Here is a 27,084-nt window from a genome sequence, read left to right as displayed (position 1 = left end):
AGAGAATGGACAAAAATCATACACCTATGGATGAGGACAGTGGGGGGGAGATAAGGGGAGAAGGTGGGGTGGGAACCGGGTGGAGGGGAGCTATGGGGGGAAAAAGGAGAAACAATTGTAATAATCTGAAAAAAGATTTATTAAATAAAAAAAATAAAATTAAAATAAATAAAAGCATAATATGCTAATTAGACCAGATGTCCTTCCTTCTGGACAAAGCCACAGCGGGCAGGGGCCGTGGTGGAGGCAGCTGCTGTGGCGGTGGGGGTCAAGGCCCTTGCACAAATTTCGTGCATCAGGCCTCTAGTAGTATTATTATAAAATTAAAACACACGTGCGATTGGCACCAGTGAGAGCTTTATATGTATCACGCATGCACAAGTCAACGTTTACTTTTAAATTGCCAGTGCGCATATGTACTGGCCCCTCGGTCAGTCGGATGATCGATGAATAAATTGCAATGTGGTTCACACTGAATGTCAACAAAAAACAACCAAATTCACCATCGACAATGACAGATCAAAACACATGCGTGTGATTGGCGCCAGCAAGAGCTTTTTATGTATCACGCATGCGTGAGTCAGCGTTTATTTTTAAATTGCCAGTGCGCATCATATGCACCGGTAGTCGGTCGGTCGGTCAGACGTACAGTCAGACGTACGTACAGTCGGTCACTTTGCCTTTTATATACATAGATAGATACTTGTATGCACACTTGCTCTAAGGAGTAAGTCCATTATTTAATGAATAAAAATCACTTGATAAGAGCATTACTAAGTTATGAGAGATTGTCAACAGGACAAAACAAATGTTTCACAGTCCCTGTTTTATTTTCTTTTGTTAGCACATGTTTTAAAAAACATGCGTACACTTGCAAAATACTCAAACATCAGGAATTAGAAGGGCATAAAACAAGGAGCTTATAGGCTTGAAAGAATATCCTAGGCTTCAGAATAAAACAAAACCAATCAAATATTGAAAATTTATTTGTTCAAAAACACAAAGATATTTTATTTTTAATGGAATTTAAGTTTTTGGGGTGTGTGTGGTCTTAGTTGTTTGTTTGTTTTTAAATTTTTTTAAAGGAACAGTTTAGGGGAAAAAACTAAGCTTCTTGTTTTGTCTAAGGCAGGGCCTGGCTTCTCTTCCTTGAAGGCCTTTTATAAAATACAGATGCCAGCATTCACTGGCCTCAACGTTCATCCCCCCACCCACACATACACACACACACACCTGCCATCTGTAAGTGCAGCACCCTGGGCCCACCCAGTAGACAACTGGCAGGGCCTACAGAGCATCCATGATGTGGTCAATCTTGGTGACCAGCTCCTGTCGCTTTCCTAAGATGAGCTTTTCGTTCTCGATATACGTGTCTTTCTTGAGCTTGCCAGCCACCAGCCGCTCAGCTTCCACTGCCGACTTCAGCACCAGCTCCTTGACCTGTGCATCCAGTTTCTGCATTTCGCTCACCTGGCCAAGGCAAGAGCAGGGCAGGGCTTGAGAGTGGTCCTCTCACCCTCATTCAGCAAGGCCCACCACCTCCCATGCCTATAGATTCCAGAACTCCCAGGCCACAGGGGCTGGCTATGAAGGGAGACAGGCTTGGCTTCAAATGCCAGCCTTACCCCCCTACCCCAAACCCTGTTCCTTCAAGCTCTGACCTTTGTGAACAAAACCCTTCACCATCCCTGTGCCTTAGCTGTAGAAGAGGATTGCAATAAATGAATGGGAAAATATGTAAAATCACTTACTGTGTGCCAGGCACACAGTAGGTACTCAAGGAACATTCATTCTCTTCCCTTTGGCTTATCAAATTAGGTGCAGAAATTCACATAGGCAAAGGACTACTGGCAGGGGTGTGGTATTAGGTCTGACTGACTCCCATGTTATCACCAACTCGATGTCAGCCTGAGGACTTTTATAGCCATATTCACTCAACATTCAACAAATATTTAGTGAGCCATAGTGCTAGGCATGATTCTAGGTTCTGGAAAAAGCACTAAAGACAGATAAGGCATCTGCCCCACAAGAAGCTGACATATTATAAATACTTAAGCACATGAATAAACAGTTTCAGAAAATGGTAGATGCTATAAAGAAAACAGCACAGGATAAGGAGAATGCTCAGGCGAGGCACATGGAGAATGTGGTCAGGAACTCTAAAGGATACCTCCAGGAGGAGGGGAGGTTCCCATCCTCCTTTATAAGCCACAAGAACTCACACAGCACGTCCCAGGCAGGATTCTCAGCCCTTTACATCAAGCATGTCAAACTTATTTCACCTTCACAACCACTATGAGGTAATACTAATAGCATTCCAGTTTACAAGTGAGGCAACTGAGGTACAGAAATGAGATAACATGCCTAGGTTTACAAAGTCTGAATCAGAGCCTGGACTTAACCCCTTCTCCTAAGTCTGGTTCTTCTCACGTGGTTCAGTCTGGCTTCCAAGGAGGAAGCAGCTGCTGTCAGTACCGGCCGTGAGGACAGACAGTGCTATGTAATCCAGCAGAGCTTTCTCCACACCCAGCTCAGATTCAAGACACCCAAACTTCCTGTTCCACCACAAGGATCGACACAATGCCACTGGGTGCAGTATCACACCACAAGCCAGCAGTGAGCAAGAGTGCCTTGTGTCTGACTGACCCAGACAGAGCAGCCATATGATGCTCTAGATAGTGGGGTACAACTATAGCAACGAGCCAAGCGACTCGGTGCTGAAAGACACTTACCTTATCGCACAGGTCAGAGCCCTCCGTCTTCAGCCTGGACTGCAGCAGTGCAATCTCACTGGTCAAGGCTTTGTGTTCCGTCTCCAGGCTCTTCTTGCCACTGTTGAGGGTGGACACATCCCGGGACTGCTTATACCTATTGACAGTCTCGTCGAAGTGACGGTAGAGACCTAGTCTCTTATTGACCAGGGTCAAGACCTGCTCTGTGATGCAAGCCACCTTCATCCTGGCTTCCGCAGCTGGATCCTGGAGGAGAGAGAGTATGAGACGAAACCAGGCCTGAACCCACTCCAACCTTCACCTCCCAAAGATCACCCACTCCCAGCTGTGCAAACAAAAATCGCCATCTTCTTGGAAAGTCAGAGAATCAAACTTGTACTAACACTGAATCTGGGCCACTTCAGCAAGGGGAAAGACTGGGGACATGAAGATGAAACAGATGTTCACTTCAAAGTCCAGCAGGGCGGACAAACGGATGTACTAATGCCAGAGTGCACCATGAAACACATAAGGTGCTGAGGAAAGAGAAATCTCAGCTCGGGTAAGGGCAAGATTCCAGGATGTTCATTATGTCTCTCCTTAAAATACTTCAAGGGAGCACTAGCCGGTTTGGCTCAGTGAATAGAGTGTCAGCCCATGGACTGAAGGGTCCCAGGTTCGATTCTGGCCCAGGATGCACATACCTCGGTTGCAGGCTCGATCCCTGGCCTCTGGTCAGGTATGTGCTGGAAGCAACCAATCAATGTGTCTCTCTCACATCGATGTTTCTCTCTGTCTCTCCCCCTCCCTTCCAATCTCTCCAAAAATCAATGGAGCCCTAGCCAGTTTGGCTCTGTCTGCCTATGGACTGAAGGGTCCCAGGTTTGATTCCAGTCAAGGGCACATGTCCTGGTTGCGAGCGTGATCCCCAGTAGGGGGTGTGCAGGAGGCAGCCAATCAATGATACTCTTTCATCAGTGATGTTTCTATCTCTCTCTCTCTCTCCCCATCTCCCTTCCTCTCTGAAATCAATAAAAAATGTATTTTAAAAAAGTGTTAATATCACCAACACTAGGAACTCCTATTGAGACACACTGCAAATGCAACATCACTTTATAGTGTTCTTGCCAAAAATGCGAAAATGCGTAATCTGAATTTAATCAGGAAGAAACCTAAGATAAATGTAAACTAAGGACAGTCTACAAACTTCAAAAGGTCTCTAAACTTCAAATATGTCAAGGTCATTGAAGACAAAGAAAGGCTGAGGAACTGCGCCAGATTAAAGGAGACTAGGGAGCTATGATAATTAAATGAGCTGCATGATCCTGAATTGGATTCTGAAGTATGAAAAATAATTGCTATAAAAGTTATCACTGGGATAGTCAGCAGCATTTGAACATGGACTGAATTACATTTCCTGAATTTGATCGTTGCATCGTGGTTATGTCAGATAATACCCTTGTTCTCAGGTTGCATACACGCTTAAGTATTCAATGCTAAAGGAGCACAAATGTCTGCAAACTTCTCAAATGGTTCAGGAAAAATAATGATGTATAGAGATTAAATGTTAACTGCTATGTCTAGGTGATGAGTATACAAGAGTTAGTTTTTATCTTTCTTGTAATGTTTCTATAAATGTGAAATTTTTTTTAAATCAATAAAAAAGCAATTTTTATAGCTTAAAAGATAGGGCTATTTCATAATAAAACCTAGACTCAACCCTTCTGCATAACAAAGTCTGTTAGCAGCTGTCCCAACTGCACTACCTTGAGCCTTGGGCAGCCTTACTGGTTTATGGAACCAGCTGGATCAACTTTTTTGCTTACATTTACACTACTGCTACCCACAGGTCCCTGTGAGCCCTCTCTGCTGTCCCACAAACTGTTCCCTCTGGCTGAGTGCCCTTCCCACCTTTTCTGCACCTCACCTACTCAAGGTAGCCTTTTCGGGCCCTCAAAAGTACACACTGTATCTGCTGCCTTTTTTCCACAGTACTCACCCACCATTAGCAACCTGTGCGTGCTCCATGATCACAGCTACAAAAACAAGGTATCTTTACAGAAAGGATTAGCAGAAGCCACAGGCAGCAGATAATCTTCTGGGCCACAAGGTGCTACCTTGGTCTATTGTGACGACCAATGCTCAGTAAGGCTAGTGAAATACATTATCAAGGGTGCAAAATGACAAACTGACAAGAAGAAAAACACAAGGGTACCTTTGTGATAGAAAAATCCAATCTGACATAGATGATGACTGTGAAGAACAAGATGTAGAAAGCAGCCACTACCAGCAGGGGCTCCTGCAGCATGAGCACCTTGTTGAATGTGTAGTGCACCTGGAGGGAGAAGCAAGAAGATGGGTTTTGACAGACCTACATGGACTCAGAAACCTGGGAGCCAAAAGGGGCTTCACCTAGCCAACAATCATCCAGGCTGCCCCACCCCACCTGCCCAGCCCTACCCCCTGAGGATGCTGTGTTCAAACCACTCCAGCCCAAGGAGGGAAAGATGGGTAAGACCTGGCCCCCAGCACCCACTCTCTGTGAATGGAGGCATAGGAGACAGAACAGTAGAGTCACGTACCACAATGTCCTGAATGTGCTGTTCTACCAGATTTTTTTTGTAGGCAACAATCACAGGGCGGCCAAATGTGTCCAGGTAGGTGTAGTGCAGCTCATCTGGGGCACGGCTGATTTCATAGGGACTGTCAACTTGGATATTCCTGGAGGCAGATGGGAATAAAATATAGCCTCAGACAAACTGCACTGACCAACTAGGTTTATTTAGGGTTGGAAAATTCCAAGGCTCAATCCAGGGGGGCTTTCAGGGTTACTAAGTTCACACTCCACTCTGCTCCCCTTCCAGCACCAGGAACATCTGACCACCCGACCCACTGCCAGAAAGTCCTGAGTATGAGACCATTTTTCTGCTAAGGCAACAACTGTCTGTCTCCCTGCAACCTGCACTCATAAGGGCTCACCAGTACTGGCCTACCCCTTGGAGTCACACAGCTCTCAGAACTTTGTGTGCATTCTACCCAATGAGAGCCTCTCAGGGACTTGAAGAGGCTCTTGAAAAGTTACTCCAAATGTTCTGTCCCTTCACAGACTGAAAATTTGTTATAGGGTATAGTTGGACATGTCCTGCTTTTGCCTGCACAGACTCATTCTCCCTTCTCCTAGTCAACAGTACTCTAGTTTTACTTGGAGGAACTACCCATTCCCCAACTGAATGTCTTCCACAGGAAGATCAATCAAGGTGCCTCTCCTTCTGGTGATCAGAGTAGACAAATAACCCAAGGAGGCCAAGTAGATGTTTCCCTTTAAAATGAATCAAGAGTGCCAAAACCGGTTTGGCTCGGTGGACTGAAGGGTCCCAGGTTCTATTCCGGTCAAGGGCATGTACCTTGGTTGCGGGCACATCCCCGGTGGGGGGTGTACAGGAGGCAGCTGATCGATGTCTCTCTCTCATCGATGTTTCTAACTCTCTATCCCTCTCCCCTCCTCTCTGTGAAATATCAATAAAATATATTAAAAAAATAAAAATAAAATAAAATAAAATAAAATGAATCAAGAGTAAAGTGACAAACAAGTATTTGTCGCTCACACCAAGGGCAGGTGCCCCTGCGGGTGTCCATCAGTTTCAGCCAACTGGAGTCCTGGAGATACTCTGGCTCTGGCTTTCCTCAGCCTAGTTCCTCAGCTTATGCTGTCATTTTAGGATATCTCTTACTCTTCCAAGTTCATTCCTTTCTGCTTAACTTGACCAACGACAGCTCCTACAGCTTGTAACGTAGAACCCTAATACACCATCTGAGATTCTCTCCTCTCCCTCCCATGCCCACCTTTCTGAACCTGGTCTATGGAACCCAGGATAAAACGGAGGCACTGCTCCATTATCCTTCTTCATTCTTTTTTTTTTTTAATCTTTATTGATTTCAGAGAGGAAAGGAGAGGGAGAGAGAGAAATATCAATGATGAGAAAGAATCATCAATTGGCTGCCTCCTGCACGCCCCCTACTGGGGGATCGAGCCTGCAACCCGGGTATGTGCCCTTGACCGGAATTGAATCTAGGACCCTTCAGTCTGCAGGCTGATGCTCTATCCACTGAGCCAAACCAGCCAGGGCTCTTCTTCATTCTATTAACATAGCACAAGGGCTGCCTGACTGTCCTGACTCTGAATTATTTCCTATTGCAGATCATCCCATCAGATTCAGGCCATCACTGTGGCCTCCTAAGGTGACTTTGGATATTGCTCCTGTCACACAAAAGCACTGTGTTTGAGGATTTTTTCATAAATAAATCTTGTTCCCTCATCTGAATCTAACTTTTCCATTTAAACTCCAGTCAAAAGGTCCCTACAGGCTTCTGTCAAAGCTATATACTGACACCCGGCCGACATGGCTCAGTGGTTGAGCATTGGCCTATGAACCAGGAGGTCACAGTTTGATTCCGGTCAGGGCACATGCCTGGGTTGTAGACTCAATCCTCAGTGTGGGACATGCGGGAGGCAGCCAATCAATGATTCTCTCTCACCCTTGATGTTTCTCTCTCTCTCCCTCTCCCCTCCTCTCTAAAATCAATAAATATATATATTTTTAAACTATATACTGAGCACTTTAAACTATATACTGCCTCCTCCACACAGATTTTGAGTAACCAAGGGCACCATCAGAGAAATGGGAACAGAGGAAAGGAACAGTCACACTCACCTGGCTCCTTCGGGCAAGATGATCTTCACAGTCAGAGAATCTATCACTTGCTCATCAAACACGTGGTCCACAAACCTCATTTTCAGTGCATACTGGTCACCTGAAGAATCAAGCAAACACATGCAATGATGTGAAAAACAGAAAATAGGACAGGAGAAAGAGGGAGTACACTCCCATCTTACACAGAGAGGAGTAAAGATGCTATCTGAAGTTAATGCACTAGGAGACTCTGGAAGACAGAGATGGTGGTAGAAGCATAGATTTTGGGTCTTCCCCAATTTCCACATAAAGACAGAGCAACTACATAACATAATAAAAAACCCATGGACCATATTCACAACAAAACTAGGTACCATGGCATCTCCACAAACTCCAAAATACAAGGGGGTGTAGTCCACAAAACACCAACAGCCACACGACCTACACATTACTAGTGTCTGTAAATGATAAAGCAGAAGGAAGCAACAGGGCAACTGATAGACCTGAGAAAAGAAGAGCCCCTGACAGACAATAGTGTTCACTTGAGAATATGGCAGGCCAGCTGGAGAAGAGCAACTAAAACTCAAGAGTCCTACACCCTGCACAGTGGGTAAGTAAAATGGGCCGCAGAAGATTTGTAAGTCTAGAGCAGTCTAGTCCCTGAGCACTTTGAAAAGCCCACCAGAGCTCCCCTTCCAGGACAGTACCCTTTTTATATTAAGTTATATTTTAAAAACTTATGTCAACTATAATTTAAAATAATTTTTTAAGTTACAAAAAAAAATCCCTAGAGAAAATGAAAGCATACCAGAAGACATGCCCACAAAACCAATTAAATTTGTTCCTACTACTTCAAACAAGCTAAAGATATTATGAAAATGACACAAGTTATGAAAGAGCAATATAAATCAGACTTATAGAAATTCAGAAAAGTTTCAGAACTCAGGAAAAATTTTAGAAATAAAAGAAAAAAATCATTTTATAAATGAAGGCTAACCTATGAGGAATGTGAATGAATAAACAGATAATGCCTTATGATAAGGTAAAAAGATAAAAAGACGTTTTATTTTTTAATGTATTTTTATTGATTTTAGAGAGGAAGGGGGAGAGAGAGAGAGAAAGATAGAAACATCAATGATGAGAATCATTGATTGGCTGCCTCCTGCACACCCCCTACTGGGGATGAGCCCACAACCTGGGCATGTGCCCTTGACCACAATCGAACCCAGGACCCCCCAGTCTGCAGGCCGACACTCTATCCACTGAGCCAAACCAGCTAAGGCAAGAAGAAAAGTTTTAAATGAAGAAAAGATTCAAGAGAAAATGCCAAATACTGAAGACTGGCAAAGATTCAACCCCCACTGAGCCACGCCGGCCAGGCATAATATCTCAGCCTTTTTAAGAATGATAAGAAAATATTCTTTCTCCCCATCTAGAAGGACTGGCAATTGTGAAATAATAATAATAATAATAACTGCAAGAAATTAAAGAAAAAGATGGTCTCTCCGTTTTCTACTCCCTTACTAAGACTGACCCAAATTATAGAGGTACTCATAGCTTGGTAGGTTGTAGCCAACGATGTAATGGGTCTTCCACCCTCCAAAAAGAGGGAAACGAGGCCGGATTTCCATCTCTACAGAGTCATCTAAAACAAGGAGGTGGCTGGTGGAAACATTGCCAATCTCATCCCGGTAATAAACATCCTGGGCAGCAGCGGGAAGAATGGTCTGCAAGAAAATGAACATACATTTTTCAGAGGAATTAATCCTAAATAGAGAAAATACTTTCTGCACCAAAATCTACATCCTCGTACTACTCAATTATAATAATCCCCAAACTATAAACAATCTAGAGGCTAACTTTTCCCCCAAGGCTTCAAAATGTCTAGATATCAAATCTACTTCTCAGAAAGGTCAATAGCCAAATTCTTCCACAAGTAAATAATAAAGAGAATCATAATTACCTTTGCAAATACCAAAGACAGAACAAAGGTAAAAACAATCTGAAAGTTATTATACAGAGGGAAACTAAAGATGGAAGAAATTACATCAAATAACTAGGTGACAGGCAAGGTTATAGAAGGGTTTTCTCCACATAATATATATTCTTTATTGTAGCTTCCAAATCTGGAAGCATATTTTGATAATCAGGGGGAGAAAATGTAATATATTTTTCATACAGCAAACCCTTCTGTAATATGTAAGTACATGAAAATGCTTATAAGATTTCATTTATAAGACAAAAAAGATAAAACTATAAAGTATGATCAATTGCTTTTTTTAAAACAGCGTAAAAGAAAAAATATTAAAATGTCAGCAATTTTAATTATGAAGGGTGGTATTATGTTTTTCCTTTTTCTATTAAATTTTCTTTAAAAAAACATAACCTAGTTATATAAATGAGGGCATTTTTATATGCATATGTGAATAGTATATTTTTTCTTGTATATATTTTTTTATTATATATATGTATACATATACACATTTTTTTTAATTGATTTCAAAGATAAAGGGAGAGGGAAAAAGAGATAGAAATATCAACGATGAGAGAGAATCATTGATTGGCTGCCTCCTGCATGCCCCTACTAGGGGTCGAGCCCGCAACCCAGGCATGTACACTTGACAGGAATCGAACCCGGGACCCTTCAGTCCATGGGCTCACACTCTATCCACTGAGCCAAACAGGCTAGGGCAATGAGGGCATTTTTTTAAAGATTCTTTCTCTTGGTTCTAACCCTGTCACCCAACCACTTAAACACCAATTAAGCCGAGGCCGGTTTGGCTCAGTGGATAGAGCGTCGGCCTGCGGACTCAAGGGTCCCGGGTTAGATTCCGGTCAAGGGCATGTACTGTAGTTGTGGGCACATCCCCAGTGGGGGGTGTGCAGGAGGCAGCTGATCGATGTTTCTCTCTCATCGATGTTTCTGGCTCTCTATCCCTCTCCCTTCCTCTCTGTAAAATATCAATAAAATATATTTAAAAAAAAAAAAAAAAAAACACCAATTAATCTTAAACAACTGCCCATATTTAGCTACTTTCAAAAAGTAAAAGAAAGAAGAAATATGACAAAGTCATAGTTTTTACCAACGTCCAAGCTTAACACTCCATACCTTAAAAGAACGGATGGAAGATATACCACTATCGGGTTGCCTCTGGTAATCATAGCGTGAAAAAGGTCCCTTAAGCACAGCTCCTGTGTGCTTCAAGTCCACATTTTCTTCCACAGCAATATTACCCCAGTGAGAGACCTCGATGACTCGGGTCATGCTGGTGATAGTAAGAAAAGGGCTGTTGTTCTCATAATGTACTTTAAAAGTATCCTGTAGAAGAAGGAAACAAGTAGTTCAAAGTTCAAATCAAACTGATTAGAAGCTACATATAAGCAACAGAATGATTAAATTATAATGTATCTAATGTATGCAACATTTTAAAAAATTTACTAAGAATTTTTAATATTATATGGAAATATTCATGTTATTAATTAGAAAAATAGGATATACAAAATTCTTTTAAGTTCCAACACAAATATCACTTATTTAAAAAAAAAAACAAAAAACTTCTACACTCTACTTACAGCAACTACGTGAGAAAAAACATATTCTGAAATGCAATACATAAGAACAACACATATAGGAAGCAGATTTAAAGATTATTTGTACTTTTTCCTTATAGTTTTAATTTTTTCCATTTTTCAATTATAGCCAACACTCAATACTACATTAGTTTCAGGTGTACAGTAGTGGCTAGACATTTATGTAACATATGAAGTGATCCCATGATAAATCTACACCATAGTTATTACTGACTATATTCTCTATGCTGCACTTTATATCCCAGTGACTATTTTGTAACTGCCAATTTATACTTCTGAGTTCCTTCCCCTTTTCACCTGGCAACCATTAGTTTGTTCTCTGCATCAGAGTTTGTCTCTGTTCTGTTTGTTCATTTTTTTAGATTTCACATATAAGTAAAATCATATGGTATCTGTTTTTGACTTATTCCACTCAGCATACCTTGTAGGTCCATCCATGTTGTAACAGATGGTTAAGATTCACTGTTTCAAAAGGCCAACTACTACTCCATTGCATGTATGTACCACATTCTCTTTATCCACCCATCAATAGATGGATATGTTAATTCCATATTTTGGTTATTGTAAATAATGCTGCAATGCACACAAGAATGCAAATATCTTTTCAAATTAGTGTTTTGGATTTCTTTGGACATATACCCAGAAGCGGGATTGCTGGGTCAGATGGTAGCACTGGCTTTAATTTTTTGAGGAACATCCATACTGTTTTCTATACTGGCTGCACCAATTTGCAATTAGGCCAAAAAGCATGAGGGTTTTCTTTCTCTACATCTTCACCACAACTTATTTAATTTCTTTATTGATTAAGGTATTACATATGTGTCCTTATTTCCCCATTACCCCCCACCTCCCATTCATGCCCCCACCCTCCTGTTGTCTGTGTCCATTGATTAGGCTTACATGCATGCATGTAAGTTCTTTGGTTGATCTCTCTCCCTTACCCCCACCCTTCCCTACCTTCCCTGAGGTTTGACGTTCTGATTGATGTTTCTCTGTTTCTGGATCTATTTTTGTTCATCAGTTTATGTTGTTCATTATTCCACAAATGAGTGAGATCATGTGATATTTATCTTTCTCTGCCTGGCTTATTTCACTTAGCATAATGCTCTCCATCTTGTTGCAAACGGTAAGAACTCCTTTTTTACCGCAGCATAGTATTCCATTGTGTGGATGTACCACAGTTTTTTAATCCAAACATCTGCTGATGGGCACTTGGCTGTTTCCAAATCTTAGCTATGAACTGTGCTGCTATGAACATAGGGGTGCATATATCCTTTCTGATTGGAATTTCCAGTTTCTTGAGATATATTCCTAGAAGTGGGATCACTGGGTCAAATGGGAGTTCCATTTTTAGTTTTTTGAGGAAACTCCATACTGTTCTCCACAGTGGCTGCACCAGTCTGCAATCCCACCAGCAGTGCAAGAGGGTTCCTTTTTCTCCACATCCTCACCAGCACTTGTCATTTGTTGATTTGTTGATAATAGCCATTCTGACAGGTGTGACATGGTACCACATTGTTGTTTTGATTTGCATCTCTCTGATTAGTGACTTTGAGCAGGTTTTCATGTCTCTTGGCCTTCCTTCTGTCTTCTTTCGAAAAGTGTCTATTTAGATCAGTTGCCCATTTTTTGATTGGGTTGTTTATCTTCTTTTTGTTAAGCTGCATGAGTTCCCTGTAAATGTTGGAGATTAAACCCTTATCGTTGATATCATTGGCAAATATGTTCTCCCATGCAGTCGTCTTTCTTGTTGTTTTACTGATGGTCTCCTTTGCTGTGCAAAAGCTTTTTATTTTGATGTAGTCCCATTTGTTTATTTTCTCTTTAGTTTCCATTGCCCTAGGAGCAGTATCAGTGAAGAAATTGCTTCGGCATATGTCAGAGATTTTTCTGCCTGTGGATTCCTCTAGTATTTTAATGGTTTCTCGTCATATGTTTAAGTCCTTGCTCCATTTTGAGTTTATTTTTGTGTATGGTGTAAGTTCACAACTTAATTTATTAACGATAGCCATTCTGACAGGTATAAGGTGATACCTCATTGTGGTTTTAATTTACATTTCTCTGATGAGTAGTGATGTTGAGCATACTTTCATATGTCTACTGGCCAACTGTATTATTTGGAGAAATGTCTCTTCAGGTCCTCTGACCATTTGTTACAGATTGTTTTTCAGAGGTTTAAGTTGTATGAGTTCCCAATATATTTTAGATATTAAGCCCTTATCAAATTTATCATTGGCGAATATCTTCTCCCATTCAGTAGGTCGTCTTTTCATTTTGTTGATGGTTTCCTTTGCTGTGAAAAAACATTTTAGTTTGATCTAGTCCCATTTGTTTCTTCATTTGTTTCCCTTGCCCGAGACATAAAAAAAAAAAAAAAAAAAAAAGTACTAAGAGCAATGTCAGAGTTTACTGCCTGTTTTCTTCTAGAAGTTTCATAATTGAGTCTTACCTTTAAATCTTTAACCCATTTTGAGTTTATCCTTGTATATGGTATAAGTGGTCCAGTTTCACCAACACCATTAATTAACCAGTTAACAGCCATGTGTCCAAAAGATAAACCAATGAAGGTCCACCGCTGCGTCTATAGACACTTATGGTGCACAAAGTGTTAAAGAGACTATCTTTACCCAACTGTACTTTTTGCCTCCTTTGTCATAGATTAATTGATCATATAGGCTTAGATTTATTTCTGGGCTTTCTACTTTGTTCCATTGATCTAGCCATCTGGTTTTATGCCAGTAGGATAATGTTGATTACTACAGTCTTATAGTATAGTTTGATATCAGGTAGCTTTGTATCTCCAACTTTGTTTTTTCTCAAAATTATTTTGGCTATTAGGGGTCTTTTGTGGTTCCATATAAATTTTAGAATTCTTTGTCCCAGTTCTGTGAAAAACACCATTGGTATTTTGATAGGGATTGCACTGAACCTATACATTGCTTTAGGTAGTATGAACATTTTCACCATGTTAAAACAGTCCAACCATGTTTATGCTTCCACTTAATTTTATCTTCAATTTCTTTCTTTGATGTCTTATAATTTTTTGAGTCCAGGACTTCCAATACTATGTTGTATATAGGTGGGGAAAGCAGACATCCATGTTTTGTTCCTGATCTTAAGGAAAATGCTTTTAGCTTTTCATTGTGGAGTATGATGTAAGATGTGGGTTTGTCACATATGGCCTTTATTATGTTGAGGTATGTTCCCTTTATTCACACTTTGCTGTAAGTTTTTATCATAAATGGATGCCATATTCTGTAAAAATGCTGTTTTGTGTGATATTGATGTGATATGGTTTTCATCATTCATTCTGTTTATGTGGTGTATAATGTTAATTGATTTGTGGATATTGAGCCAATCTTGTATCCCAGAAATAAATCCCATTTAATCATGGACACGATCTTTTTAATATACTGCCGAATTCAGTTTGTTACTATTTTGTTTAAGACATTTGCATCTAAGCTTATCAGGGATATTGGCCTATAATTTCTTATTTTTCTGTAATATATCTGGTTGTAGAATTAGGGTAATGCTGACCTCATAAAATGAGCTTCGAAGTCTTCCCTCCTCTTGAATTTGTGAAACTAGTTTAAGAACGATACATGATAATTCTTCTTTGAATGTTTGGTAAAATTCACCCAAGAAGCCATGTGAAGCCATCCAGTATAGGATTTTTGTTTGTTGGGAGTTTCTTGATTACTGATTCAATTTTGTTAGTAGTTATCAGTCTATTCAGATTTCCGTTTCTGACTGATTCATTCTTTTGGAAGACTGTATGTTTCTAGAAATGTATCCATTTCTTCCAGGTTATTCAACTTGTTGGCAAACAATTGTTCATAGTATTTTCTTATGATCCATTATACTTCTCTTTCATTTCTGATTTTATCTGGGTCCTCTCTCTTTTCTTTTTCATGAGTCTAATTAAAGATTTAGCATTTAGCCCCACCAGTGTGGCTCAGCAGTTGAGTGTCAACCCAGAAACCAAAAGGTAGCCAGTTTGATTCCCAGTCAGGGCACATGTCTAGATTGCAGGCTCAATCCCCAGTAGGCAGCCTGCAAGAGGCAGCCAATCAATGATCATCTCACATCATTGATGTTTCTATCTCTCTCTCCCTCTCTTTCCCTCTCTGAAATCAATTAAAATGTATATATTAAAAAAGAAAATGTAAGAATTTTAATTTTTAAAAAATTAAATCTATAGAAAGCATTCTTAAAAGTTAAAAACAACCCAAAATGAACAGCCCTAACTATGTAAAATGACATTTGAAGGAGAAAACAGAGGAGGAAAAAAGAGGAAGAAAACATAGGGTGAAATGATATAATTCCTAAGATTTGCTTTAAATTATTACAGAAAAAAAAAAAGGACAGCTGAAGCAAGCGTGCTGATATCTTAATAACCACTGAATCTAAGTGATGAGTGTACCGGGAGTTTGTTATACTATTCTTCATACTTTCACATATGTTTGAAATTTTCCGTAACAAAATCTTTTTTAAGATTTAATTGTTCCTTCTACCTTTAAGGCCCAACCCTAGGCTCAGTAATGGCGCCAGCTTTACTACCCACAGCAGCTACTCGAGCCACACTAGACAACACACCACATATTTTCCCATCTCTTTTTTTTTCAATCCTCATCAGAGGATATGTTTAGAGAGAGGAAGGGGGGCAGGGAGAGAGAGAGAGCAACATTGATCAGGGGGGTGGGGGTGGGTGGGGGAAAAAAAAAAAAAGAACATTGATCAGCTGCCTCCTGTATGCACCCTGACCAGGGGTTGAACCCACAACCTAGGTATGTGCCCTGACTGGGAATCGAACCCATAACCTTTTTGTGTATGTGACGACACTCCAACCAACTGAGTCACCCAGCCAGGGTTCCTATCTGTGTTCTTATCCTCAGGCCTCTGTCCTTTTTTCGATATATTTTTATTGATTTCAGAGAGGACGGGAGAGGGAGAGAGAGACAGAAACATCAATGAGAGAGAATCATTGATTGGCTGCCTCCTGCATGCCCCTACTGGGGATTGATCCTGCTACCCAGGCATGTGCCCTTGACCGATTATCAAACCTGGGACCCTTCAGTCTGCAGGCTGACACTCTAACCACTGAGCCAAACCAGCTAGGGCAAGCCTTTGACCTTCTTATTGCCTCTGTCTACAATGCCTTGTTTCCTTCTCCCCCAACTTCCACTCCAACTCTCCAAATGCTATCTGCTTTAAAAAGTCTTCCTAGGACATATATACTTTCAACAATAAAGTTTTTTAAATAAATAAATAAATAAATAAATAAATAAATAATTGTCTTCCTAAACTCACAGCCTCTATATGTACTCCCAAGAGAACAATGACCCCATGGAGTCATTCCACAGCAGGTTAAAAAACTGATCTTGGATTTCCACCTACCCTACACCACCCAACCCTATCAACTAACTAGTTGCCGCTCTAGAAGACCTTCTCTGAAGTAGACAGGGATGAACAAGACTCCACATGAGCCTACCTGACTATAAGCAGGGACATCTCTGAAAGGTCCATAATCCAGGAGGTCCTCAGATCGTGTGGGGTTTCCCAACTTGGTGTAGCTCTCCACATTTCGAGAGGCAAGCTTCACACGCATAGTTTGTGTCTTTGTGGGATAGGGGGAGTAGAAATAATGGTTGCCCTCAAACACCACAAACTGTTTCTCTGATTGAGTGATCTGGGTTGGATATGGCTGAAGCACATGGGTATAGACTGTTTCCAAAATGACTGAAATCTTCATCCCAGGATCAAGAGCAACTGGTAACTTGACCATGAAGAATCTACCACTGCAGGAAAAATGAGGCAAGAGAATTAAGGAAATTAAAAACAGCTAGGAACTCAGTCACAGCAAAATTTTGTACCCAAGATAAAAGCACGAAATAAGTCAGTCAGAGAAAGATAAATACCACATGATCTCACTCATATGTGGGATATAATGATCAACATAATTTGATGAACAAGAATAGATCCAGAGACAAATGGCGGGGGGGTGGGGGGGGGGGCCGCAACCAAAGGACTTGTATGCATGCATATTAGCATAACCAATGGACACAGACACTGGGGTGGTGGGAGCTTGCCCCGACTGGGAAGGCTGGGGGAGGGGGGTCAATTGGGAAAAGGAGACATATGTAAAACTTTAGACAATAAAAAAAAGAGAGAGAAAATAACAACCACAAAAAGATAAAAGCAGTTATATTTAAGAGATCACCTTTAACATATTAATTAAAACCTTTTAAGATAAATATCTGGATATTCATCTCAAGATTGGTTATAATAGTAAAAGTATAAAACAACATAAATGTCCAATAGGATAACAGTTTAAAAAATTCTAGTAGAGGGCCACACAATAGGATATTGGCAGCCACTAAAGAAGATACTTAGATCTATCTATATTAAACATATCCATGTACAATGTAAATAACAAATTAGTTTACAAAAGAAACAGTGTGATTCCTTTTAAAAACATACATATATACAATTGTATGTGAAGAAAGTGTCTCAATGAATGTTCCACACAATGTTTAATGGTAACCGTCTCAGGATAGGAGGATAAGCTTCATTTTGTTGTTTTTCCAATTTGTTTCATAATGAGCTTATACTCTCATAACCAGAAGGAAATAAAGCTGTTAGCATCTTAAAGAAAAAGAGATGGCCTGAAAATTACTAAAATTCATATAGAGAATTAACTCAAAAAATTAATCTGAGTTTATTATGCTAGGAGAACAATTCCTTACAGACTCAGAAACCAGTTGTGGAAAACTGAAGGCTTTTTAACATGCTTCTATGGTATTTAGAGTCCTTAAAGGTCTTCACCAGGCATATCTTTATACTTCATAACACTACTCTGAAGTACCTACTCAAAATATAGTAAGCCCTATACCTTCTCCAGAAACAGTCTTAACCAATTCTTGGTTTCAAGTCCCAATTCTGCTTCTCGTCCCATTCTCTGTCCTGAGATCTAAACTCAAATTTTCAAATGTTCATTACCAGACAACTCCACTGACTACCCCACAAGCAATTCAACATATCCAATATCTAATACCATTCATGATCCTAATTTCCTATCTCTATTAATATTGCTACCATCTAACCAATTCTAAGCTAGAAACCTCAGGCATTTTCTGATGCCTCACACTACCCTATCCCAATTACAGAATATTGGATTTATCCTGCCTTAGAACGTCTCTCAAATCCATCCCTTCCTGGCTTTCCATTGCCTCCTCCTCAATTCAAACCATTATCTCTTGCCTAGATTATTAATCTCTTAATCTCTATCTCCCCCCCAGCCCATCAACACAATTTGGGCTAAGGGACCTCAGGCTTAATTTTCATGTTAAATACTCCCAACATAACTGAATCTTGCTTTGATAATTCAGAACCATTCAGTGCTCTAGAGTCATTATTGTGAACATCAAATCTTATTGAAGCCCGGCTGGCGTGGCTCAACAGTTGAGCGTCGCCCCAGGAAGGAAAAGGTCTCTGGTTTGATTCTCGGTTTGATTCCCAGTCAGAGCACATGCCCAGGTTGTGGGCTCAATCCCTAATGGGGGCCATGCAGGAGGCAGCCAATCGATGACTTCCTCTCTCATTGACGTTTCTATCTCTCTATCCTTCCTCCAGGACTGCTGGCTCCTAACTGCTCACCTGCCTGCCTGCCTGATCACCCCTAACCACTCTGCTTGCCAGCCTTCTCGCCCCCAACTGCCCCCCATTGCCGGCCTGATCACCCCAATTGCCGCCCCCCGCCGGCCTGCTCGCCCCCAACTGCCCCCCCCCCGGCCTGATCACCCCCAACTGCCCTCTCCTCCTGGCCTGATCACCCCTAACAGCCTCTGCCTCAGCCCCACCACCATGGCTTTGTCCAGAAGGACATCCGGAAGGTTTCCCGGTATAATTAGCATATTACCCTTTTATTAGTATAGACTAGTGGCCCGGTGCACGAAATTCGTGCACATTAAAAGGGGATTAATTAGAGGAAACAATTTAATATTGCTATTTGCCCTTTCTCTATAATAGAAGTGACAGAGATGAAAGAAAATTAGTAAAATGTATATGAAAACCTTCCTCCTGTCAGAGTCTGGGGCACACCATGGGACCCAGAATCAAGTCCCTGCCCACCCACATGCGCCTCAAAATCTTGTGAGACCCAGACCTGGCCGCCACCCCCCCCCTCATTGGGATAGATCCAGACCTGGATAGTCCCACCCTTGTCAAGCCCCGCCAGGCAGGGAACATAGCCTCAGGTCCCCTGGCCTGGCACCAGTATGGGGGGCATGGCCTGAGGTCCCCCAGCCCAGACCAAGGTGGGGGGGCGTGCCTTGAGGTCCCCCGTCAAGCCCCACCAGGTGTTGGACATGGCCTGAGATCCCCTGTCAAGCCCCACCTGGTGGGGGGCGTGGCCTGAGGTCCCCCAGCCTGGCGCTGGAGCAGGGCGGGGTGGGGGGGGGAGCAGCCTGAGGTCCCTTAGCCCAGCACCAGGATGGGAAGCGCACCTTGAGGTCCCCTATCAAGCCCTGCCGGGTGTGGAAGGCAGCCTGAGGTCCCCTGTCAAGCCCCACTGGTTGGGGGGCGCAGCCTGAGATCCCCTGTCAAGCCCTGCCGGCCCGAGGTCCCATGTCAAGCCCCACGGGGGCGGGGGGCGCAGCCTGAGATCCCCTGTCAAACCCTGCCGGCCTGAGGTCCCATGTCAAGCCCCACGGGGGCGGGGGAGGGCGTAGCCTCAGGTCCCTGCTGATTGCTTGTTAAGGCTCCTTATGGGAACTTGGCTTAGCTGTGGGTGCAGCCATCTTTGTGATGGAGTGATGGTTAATTAGCATATTCCCTCTTTATTAGATAGGATGCCATCCTGCCTCTCCAAGGAATGTGCTATAGGCCATGAGTCACAGCAAGTAAGCACAGACAGCCTCCTTAAATAGCAACAGAGGGAAAGGAGTCTCTGAAATATTAACAAGGGAGAAGGGATTTAATAGAAACTTATTTAAGGCTAACTCAGATCTGGCATCCGAGGGTGGTGAAGATGCCCATTTCATGCATTCTGAGACTATAATAGGAAAATCAAGGTAATCAACATGTGTTATAATTTGGCTCCTTAGACAATGTTTTTGTAGATCAAATCAAAGCAACTCAAGGATTACATGTAATAAAAGGAAACTATGAAGATCACACAGAAAAGAGGAAATGTTATTATGTGGGAGAAAAAAAGATTAAAAGGTAGAATCACATAAAACTAAATAATATAAAAAATATTTTCTTTAAAGTAGGATCACACAGTAATTAAAACTATGTAAAATATATCTGCAAGTTGAAATGGTCCAGAACAAAAATATTTAAGTTGTCATGCTACGGTTATGGGACTTGTTTAATGCTGCCGTTAAGCTTTATATAGAATAATAAATTTAAATATGATCCCATTTATACCCATATGTAAAATCATATATGTACGGACATATGCATTAAAAACAGTTATTGTTAGAACCAATTATTATTAAAAATTTCAAAATAAATGAGGAGCCCTGACTAGTTTGGCTCAATGGATAGAGCATCAGCCTGGGCACTGAAAGGTCCCAGGTTCGATTCTGGTCAAGGGCATGTACCTTGGTTGCAGGCACATCCCCAGTGGGGGGTGTGCAGGAGGCAGCTGATCGATGTTTCTCTCTCATCAATGTTTCTAGCTCTCTATCCCTCTCCCTTCCTCTCTGAAAAATATTAATAAAATATATTTTTTAAAAAATAAAATAAATAAATAAATGAGGAAAAGTTTTTTTAATTGTCATCTTTTTAAATATATTTTTATTGATTTCAGAGAGGAAGGGAGAGGGAGAGAGAGAAAGAAACATCAATGATGAGAGTCATTGATCGGCTGCTTCCTGCACACCCCCTACTGGGGATCTTTAACAGCAAAGTAACCAGAGTCGGGAAGACAGACCACCAAGCACCTGGAAGATGCAGAAATTCACCTTTATTCCAAAAGCAGCACTGCTGGCTCAGGGGAATCAGTTCCCAAAAACTGAGTGCCTCTATCCTGCTGAACCCAGTCTTATATAGCTCCAGATTCTGTTTCTTGCTTCCGGGTCTTGTGTGGGTTTTTCTAAAAGCTATTTTGCTGAAAAGTAGGTTATAACAGACCTCTAACCTGCTAACACCTGGGGACTTGGCTTCCGTTCAAAGCCTCTGCAAACTCATTGTTCCAGGATGTGGGTCTGCACGGTGCAGAAAGCAAGGGCTAGGCTCATCTATAATAATAAAAGCGTAATATGCTAATTAGACCAAACGACCTTCCGGACGAAGCCAGGCTACAAAAGAAGTCCAGGTTCTGGATGCCTGCCAGCGGCTGAAGGGAAGCCGCTGCTGGCAGCCAGGGGAAGGAAGGCCTACTCTAGTACGATTTTCGTGCATCGGACCTCTAGTTATAGATAAGCAAGCATCCTGTTACTGCTTGGGTAGGGTTAAGCTGCCCTCACAGATCAAGCACACAACCTGGGCATATGTCCTTGACAGGAATTGAACCCGAGACCCTTCAGTCTGCAAGCTGACACTCTATCCACTGAGCAAAACTGGCTAGGGCTCTGTCAATTATTTTTAACTAGAGGCCCGGTGCACGGATTTGTGCACCGGTGGGGTCCCTTAGCCTGGCCTGCACCCTCTTGCCATCTGGGACCCCTTGAGAGATGCCAGACTATCAAACTGGCAGTCCAACATCCCCCAAGGGGTCCAGTAGTGCGTGAAGCGGCAGGCAGCCAGGGAGGAGCCCGAGCCCAGGCCGGGCACCACGCCACTCCCGCTTATCCCGGCCCCACTGCGCCTGCCGCCACTTGGTAGCACTGCCACAGAGGTGGGAGAGGCTCGCACTGCTGCAGCTGCTCTCACCAGCCATGAGCCCAGTGTCTGGCGCCTATTGGTTAGCTGAGCAGCACTCCCGCTGTGGGAGCGCACTGACCACCAGGGGGTAGCTCCTACATTGAGCATCTGCCCCCTGGTGGTCAGTGTGCGTCATAGAGACCAGTCGACTGGTCGCTTAGGCTTTTATATATATAGAAGATAGTCATTTAAGATCCCAAGATTTTTTTCTTGCCCTGGCAGGCTACCCCAGTTAGTTAAAGAATAGTCCTATACACCAAAAGGTTACAGGTTCAATTCCCAGTTAGGGCACATACCTGGGTTTAGGGTTTGAACCCTAGTCAGGGCATGTACAGGAGGAAACCAATGGATGTTTCTTTCTCTCTCTAAAATCAATGGGAAAAAAAAATCCTCATTCTGGCCAGTGTGTCTCAGCTGGTTGAAGTGTCGTCCTGTGCAATGCAGGGTCACAGGTTCAATTCCTGGTCAGGACACATACCCAGGTTTGGGGGTTCTCTAGTCGGAGCACATACCTCCCAATCTATGTCTCTCTCTCACATCAATGTTTCTCTCTCTCTCCCTCTCTCTCTAAAATCAATAAAAATTGCACTAGCCAGTTTGCTCAGTGGATAGAGCATCGGCCTGCGGACTGAAAGGTCCCGAGTTTGATTCCGGTCAAGGGTACATGCCCGGGTTGTGGGCTCAATCCCCAGTAGGGGGCATGCAGAAGGCAGCCAATCAATGATTCTCTCTCATCATTGATGTTTCTCTCTCTCCCTCTCCCTTCTTCTCTGAAGTCAATAAAAATATATTTTAAAAAATAATAATAAAAATCAATAAAAATTAAAGTATCCTCTTAGTCAGTTGCTCAATGGTTAGAGCATCAGCCCACAGACTGAAGGGTCCTGGGTTCAATTCTGGTCAAGAGCACAAACCTCAGGAAAAAAAAAAAAAAAAAAAAAAAAAAGAGCACAAACCTCAGTTGCAGGCTCCTTAATAAAGTGTTTTAATATAAATAACTAATAAGTGTCAGGCCCCAAGCTATGCTGAAGTTAAAGCTGAGAACCAGGCCAACCCCAGCATTTAAAGAGCTCAGTCTACTTCCTACAGAGAGGCATCACTTTCCATGCCCTGAAGTCTTGAAAGTGAGGGTGCTGTCTGCCCCTGGGAAACAGGATAGTAGCTAGCCACTGATGAGAGGATATCTGCTGAGGCAAACAGTTTGGAGTTCTCATCTATTGGATGGGGATCCCTAGGGCTACACAGATTAGAGACCTGGGATAGAAAATAACTGCTTTCCTGTTGTAAAATAAACTGCCACTGTTAGGGGAATCTAATTTTAGCAAGTTATCAGAGACAATATCATAAATGGGCCCAAAATATGTTGAGTCTGTTGCTTGCTACCACACACTATATTAATTAAAACAGCTTTTAGCCCTAACCGGTTTGGATCAGTGGATAGAGCGTCGGCCTTGGGACTGAAAGGTCCCAGGTTCGATTCCAGTCAGGGGCATGTACCTTGGTTGCGGGCACATCCCCAGTGGGAGGTGTGCAGGAGGCAGCTGATCGATGTTTCTCTCTCATCGATGTTTCTAGCTCTCTATCCCTCTCCCTTCCTCTCTGTAGAAAATCAATAAAATATATTAAAAAAAAAAAAAAAGAAAGAAAGAAACAGCTTTTAATATGCCAGGCACTTCCTAAGTAATCCTCCTAGCTTATGATTCTAACACTGACAGGATAAACTATAACAAGAGGCAAATACAGATATAGATATTCTGACTATTTATTAGTTTACCTTTTACCCTTAATTTTTGTTTCTCGTACTTCCAGATGGTTCTCTTCCTCATCTTCTCCCTTCACCTATAAAAAGACAAAAAAGGTTATTCCTTTTTATGTCTTTTGGCCTCTAAATTTTGAGTCAACAATTAACCAACAGCCTCAGAATGTTCACTAAAATATTCAAACTACCAGAACTTTTTACAGATTGAATTCTAGTTTCAGTAACAATTCAAAGGTGGCAGCACACATTTAAATGAAGTGTTAATCCATCTTTCCACAAACCTGAGTAGAAATGAGCAAATGCTCATGATAGACAATGTGAATAGGAGTCGTTTCAGAAGTATAATCTCCATAAAGTCCAGTTTATAGCTCCAGATTCAGTCAGAAAGTAAGGTGTGCTTAGAAGAAATATGATACCGTAATGACTATTCTCTTAATAATTGGGTAATCACTTAATGGATTGCTGTTGTCTAATGAAAACAGCAATAAAAAGCAAAGCTCTGGCCCTGGCCATTGTGGCTCAGTTGGTTAAAGCATCCTCCCATACAGGGAAAGGTCATGTGTTGGATTCCAGGTCATATACCTACGTTTCAGGTTTGGTCCCGTCAGGGTGCCTGCAGGAGGCAACCAATCGATGTTTCTCTCATTTCTTTCTTCCTTTCTTTCTTTCTTTCTTTCTTTCTTTCTTTCTTTCTTTCTTTCTTTCTTCCTCTCTCTCTCTCTCTCTCTCTCTCTCTCTTCCTCTCTGTCTAAAATCAATAAACATATCCTCGGGTGAGGATTTATTTTTTAAAATCTTTAAAAAAAAAGTAAAGCTCTGTAGCTGTATATCCCCAAAGCCAACATTTTCTTTCCTTGAGAGTCTTAAAAGTGTTCGGTGAAATACCTGGAAGTACACAAGCAAACTTGTGGAAGTGTGAATGGGAACCAGAAAGGGAAGGTAGAGAACTGGACTTTACCTTTCTGTACAGTTTAAACGGGCTTATAGTATTTGCATGATTTTTAAAACTAACCTAAGAATAAATTTTTAAAAAGCGTTCAATAGCAACCTTATGAAGTGTGTAATATTAACAACGGTTTCAAACGATTACAAAGTTAAACACGGAACCTACCCCTGTTACATTCCTGGTTGTATTAAATGATATCTAGAAAGAAGCACCTACCTACATAGAGCCAGATACTGAATTAAAGAAATTAAATTTTAACTCATTCATTCGTCCTCCAGTCGGACTACTGCGCTAAGTCGTGAGGAATGAAGAGCCAGTCTGGTGCGCAGTGGCAGCCGAACATGCCCTTCCCTGAGGCTGCTATCTTCGTTTTACCGGGCGAGGGGGATCGCTCGGCCCGCGCTCACCGGGGCCGGCCGCGGTAGCCTCCGAGGAGAGGCTAGCCCGGCGGGCCGCGGGCCGCGCCGAGCAGGCTTACGCTGACGTGTCCGGCGCCAGGGGCTAACGCCCCAACGCCCGGGCCCGCTTTTCCTGAGGCCGAGAGGGGCGCGGAGTCGAACGACAAACGCTAGGAGGAGTGAGGGCCCGCCCCACTCACCTGCACGCCGAGGTGTGCCAGCCGGGCCTCGAGCTCCGGCTCCAAGGCCAGCAGAAAGGAGGTGGCGCGGGACGTGGAGCTGCCGCCCGGGTGCGCCAGGACCACCTCGACCGTCACCTTGGCCAGGTGGCTGCTCAGATCCACCGTGCGCTTCACGTCCTCGTTGACCAATGGCGGTGCATCGGGAGAGGCGCTGCCTGGCGCTGGGGCCCAGGCCCCGAGCAGAAGGAGCACGAGCAGCCAGGAGGTAGGGACCTCCATGACAAGGACCGAGCTGAGCTGCAGGCCGCGCGAGCGCCGCCGCCCCGCCTCCGGCCACCGCGCAGCCGCTCATTGGGCCCGGGCTGGCGCCACGAGTTGGCGGCACAGGGGAATGAAGGACCCCGTCTCCATGGCAACGGGCAGCCCCAGGCGCCTGATTGCACGACCCCTCAGTTACTCAATTCTTACGGGAACTAGCCCCTGCCAATCCGCTCTCTCTTACCATTCTTCCCCTGCAATAACCCTGGCCTTTCTGCTCCTCGAGACAGTAAAATTTAACTCAAACAGAGAAAGTAAAAGCCTAGGCAAAAGTTTAAGCAGAAACAGGGTATCTGCACAGTCTCAGGATCTGAGTAATTACAAAGGGGTGAGTTTACACTGGAGAATCCTGGCAGGCACCCCATTAACCAAGTGATCGAGGTTAACATTGCCAATTATAAGACATAGTGTTATCTATAGCCACTATGTGGTACACCCAGAAATGCATCCCACTTCTGAGGTATTGCCACAGAATTGCTGAAAATGCATAACCTCAATGCAGCCATAAGAAACATCAGGCAAACCAAAAGCACCTTGACTTTATCTAGTGAAAACCATTTCAGACTTCTGTCCTTGAGAACTGTAGACACAATAAATTCATGTTGTTCTAAGCCACTAAATTTGTGGTAATTTGTTACAACGATAAGCAAGTAGTAGGTAGGCTCTCTGAGGGCAGGGAGGATTGTTCATCCCGCAGTCCCTGCGTGTAGTATCTAGATGGTCAATAAACAATTATTGAATGAATGAATAAGCTTTTCATTATAAACATTATTACCCCATTTTATGGATGAGTAAATTCAGGTATCCAAGCCAGTAAATGTCAGGTTGTTTGGAAACCTGGACTGACTCCAAAATGGAACTCTTTCACCAACCCAGGCTATAGAATAAAATCCCAGGTTTTCAAAGATAAAAAGAAGCATTAGAGATCCCAATCAAATCTTATTTCCCAAACATAAAATACAGGTCCAGAGAGGGTAACTTACCCAAAGTCATACAGCTCCTTAAGAGCAGAACAGAACCTGATCTCCCAGTCAACAAGGACCGAATAGATCATGTTGAACCCTTTAACATTATCATAATTAAGATACAATACAGGGCCCTGGCCGGGTAGCTCGGTTGGTTGGAGTGTTTTTTCAAAAGGTTGTGGGTTCAATTCCCAGTCAGGGCACATACCTAAATTGTGAGTTTGATCCCCAGTTGGGGTGCCTATGGAAGGCAACTCTCTCACATCGATGTCTCTCTCTCTCTCTCTCTCTCTCTCTCTCCCCCCCCCCCTCTCTCTCTTCCACCTCCCACTCTCTCCAAAGTCAATAAACATATCCTCAGATGAGGATTAAAAAATAAAAATACAGGGAAGCTGTTTTGGCAGTAGTCAGTTCCAAATCTAGGGAGATGCACCAAGTCCCAAACGAATGAACCAATTTGATTTTTTTCCACCAAGTGGCAATTATACTGCAAAGATATACCTGAATTATCCTGAAAAATGGCAGAACTTCAATTTCCCCTGAACAACTTCTGTCTCATTCACAGTCTCCCATTCTCTACCTCTCTCTTTTCTCTCTCTCTCTCTCCTCTCTCTCTCTCTCTCTCTCTCTCTCTCTCTCTCTCTCTCAAGATTG

At 42.6% G+C, this 27,084-nt stretch overlaps 1 protein-coding gene across 1 annotated transcript; it reads right to left on the bottom strand.

Moving 5' to 3' along the window:
* Window positions 1-807: 807 nt before the first annotated feature.
* Window positions 808-25,506, bottom strand: RPN1 (ribophorin I). The gene is made up of 10 exons (XM_080683941.1): window positions 25,166-25,506; window positions 23,637-23,701; window positions 16,485-16,791; window positions 10,512-10,721; window positions 8,937-9,129; window positions 7,424-7,523; window positions 5,294-5,432; window positions 4,927-5,046; window positions 2,733-2,978; window positions 808-1,470 (listed from the first exon to the last, which is right to left on the bottom strand). The coding sequence occupies exons 1-10, from the start codon at window positions 25,424-25,426 to the stop codon at window positions 1,288-1,290; spliced, it is 1,824 nt and encodes a 607-aa protein (XP_080540067.1). The 5' UTR covers window positions 25,427-25,506; the 3' UTR covers window positions 808-1,287.
* Window positions 25,507-27,084: the final 1,578 nt, after the last annotated feature.

This window comes from Plecotus auritus (genome assembly GCF_963455305.1).
Source record: "Plecotus auritus genome assembly, chromosome: 8".
Taxonomy (NCBI): Eukaryota; Metazoa; Chordata; class Mammalia; order Chiroptera; family Vespertilionidae; genus Plecotus; species Plecotus auritus.
This window is presented reverse-complemented; position numbering and strand designations above follow the sequence as displayed.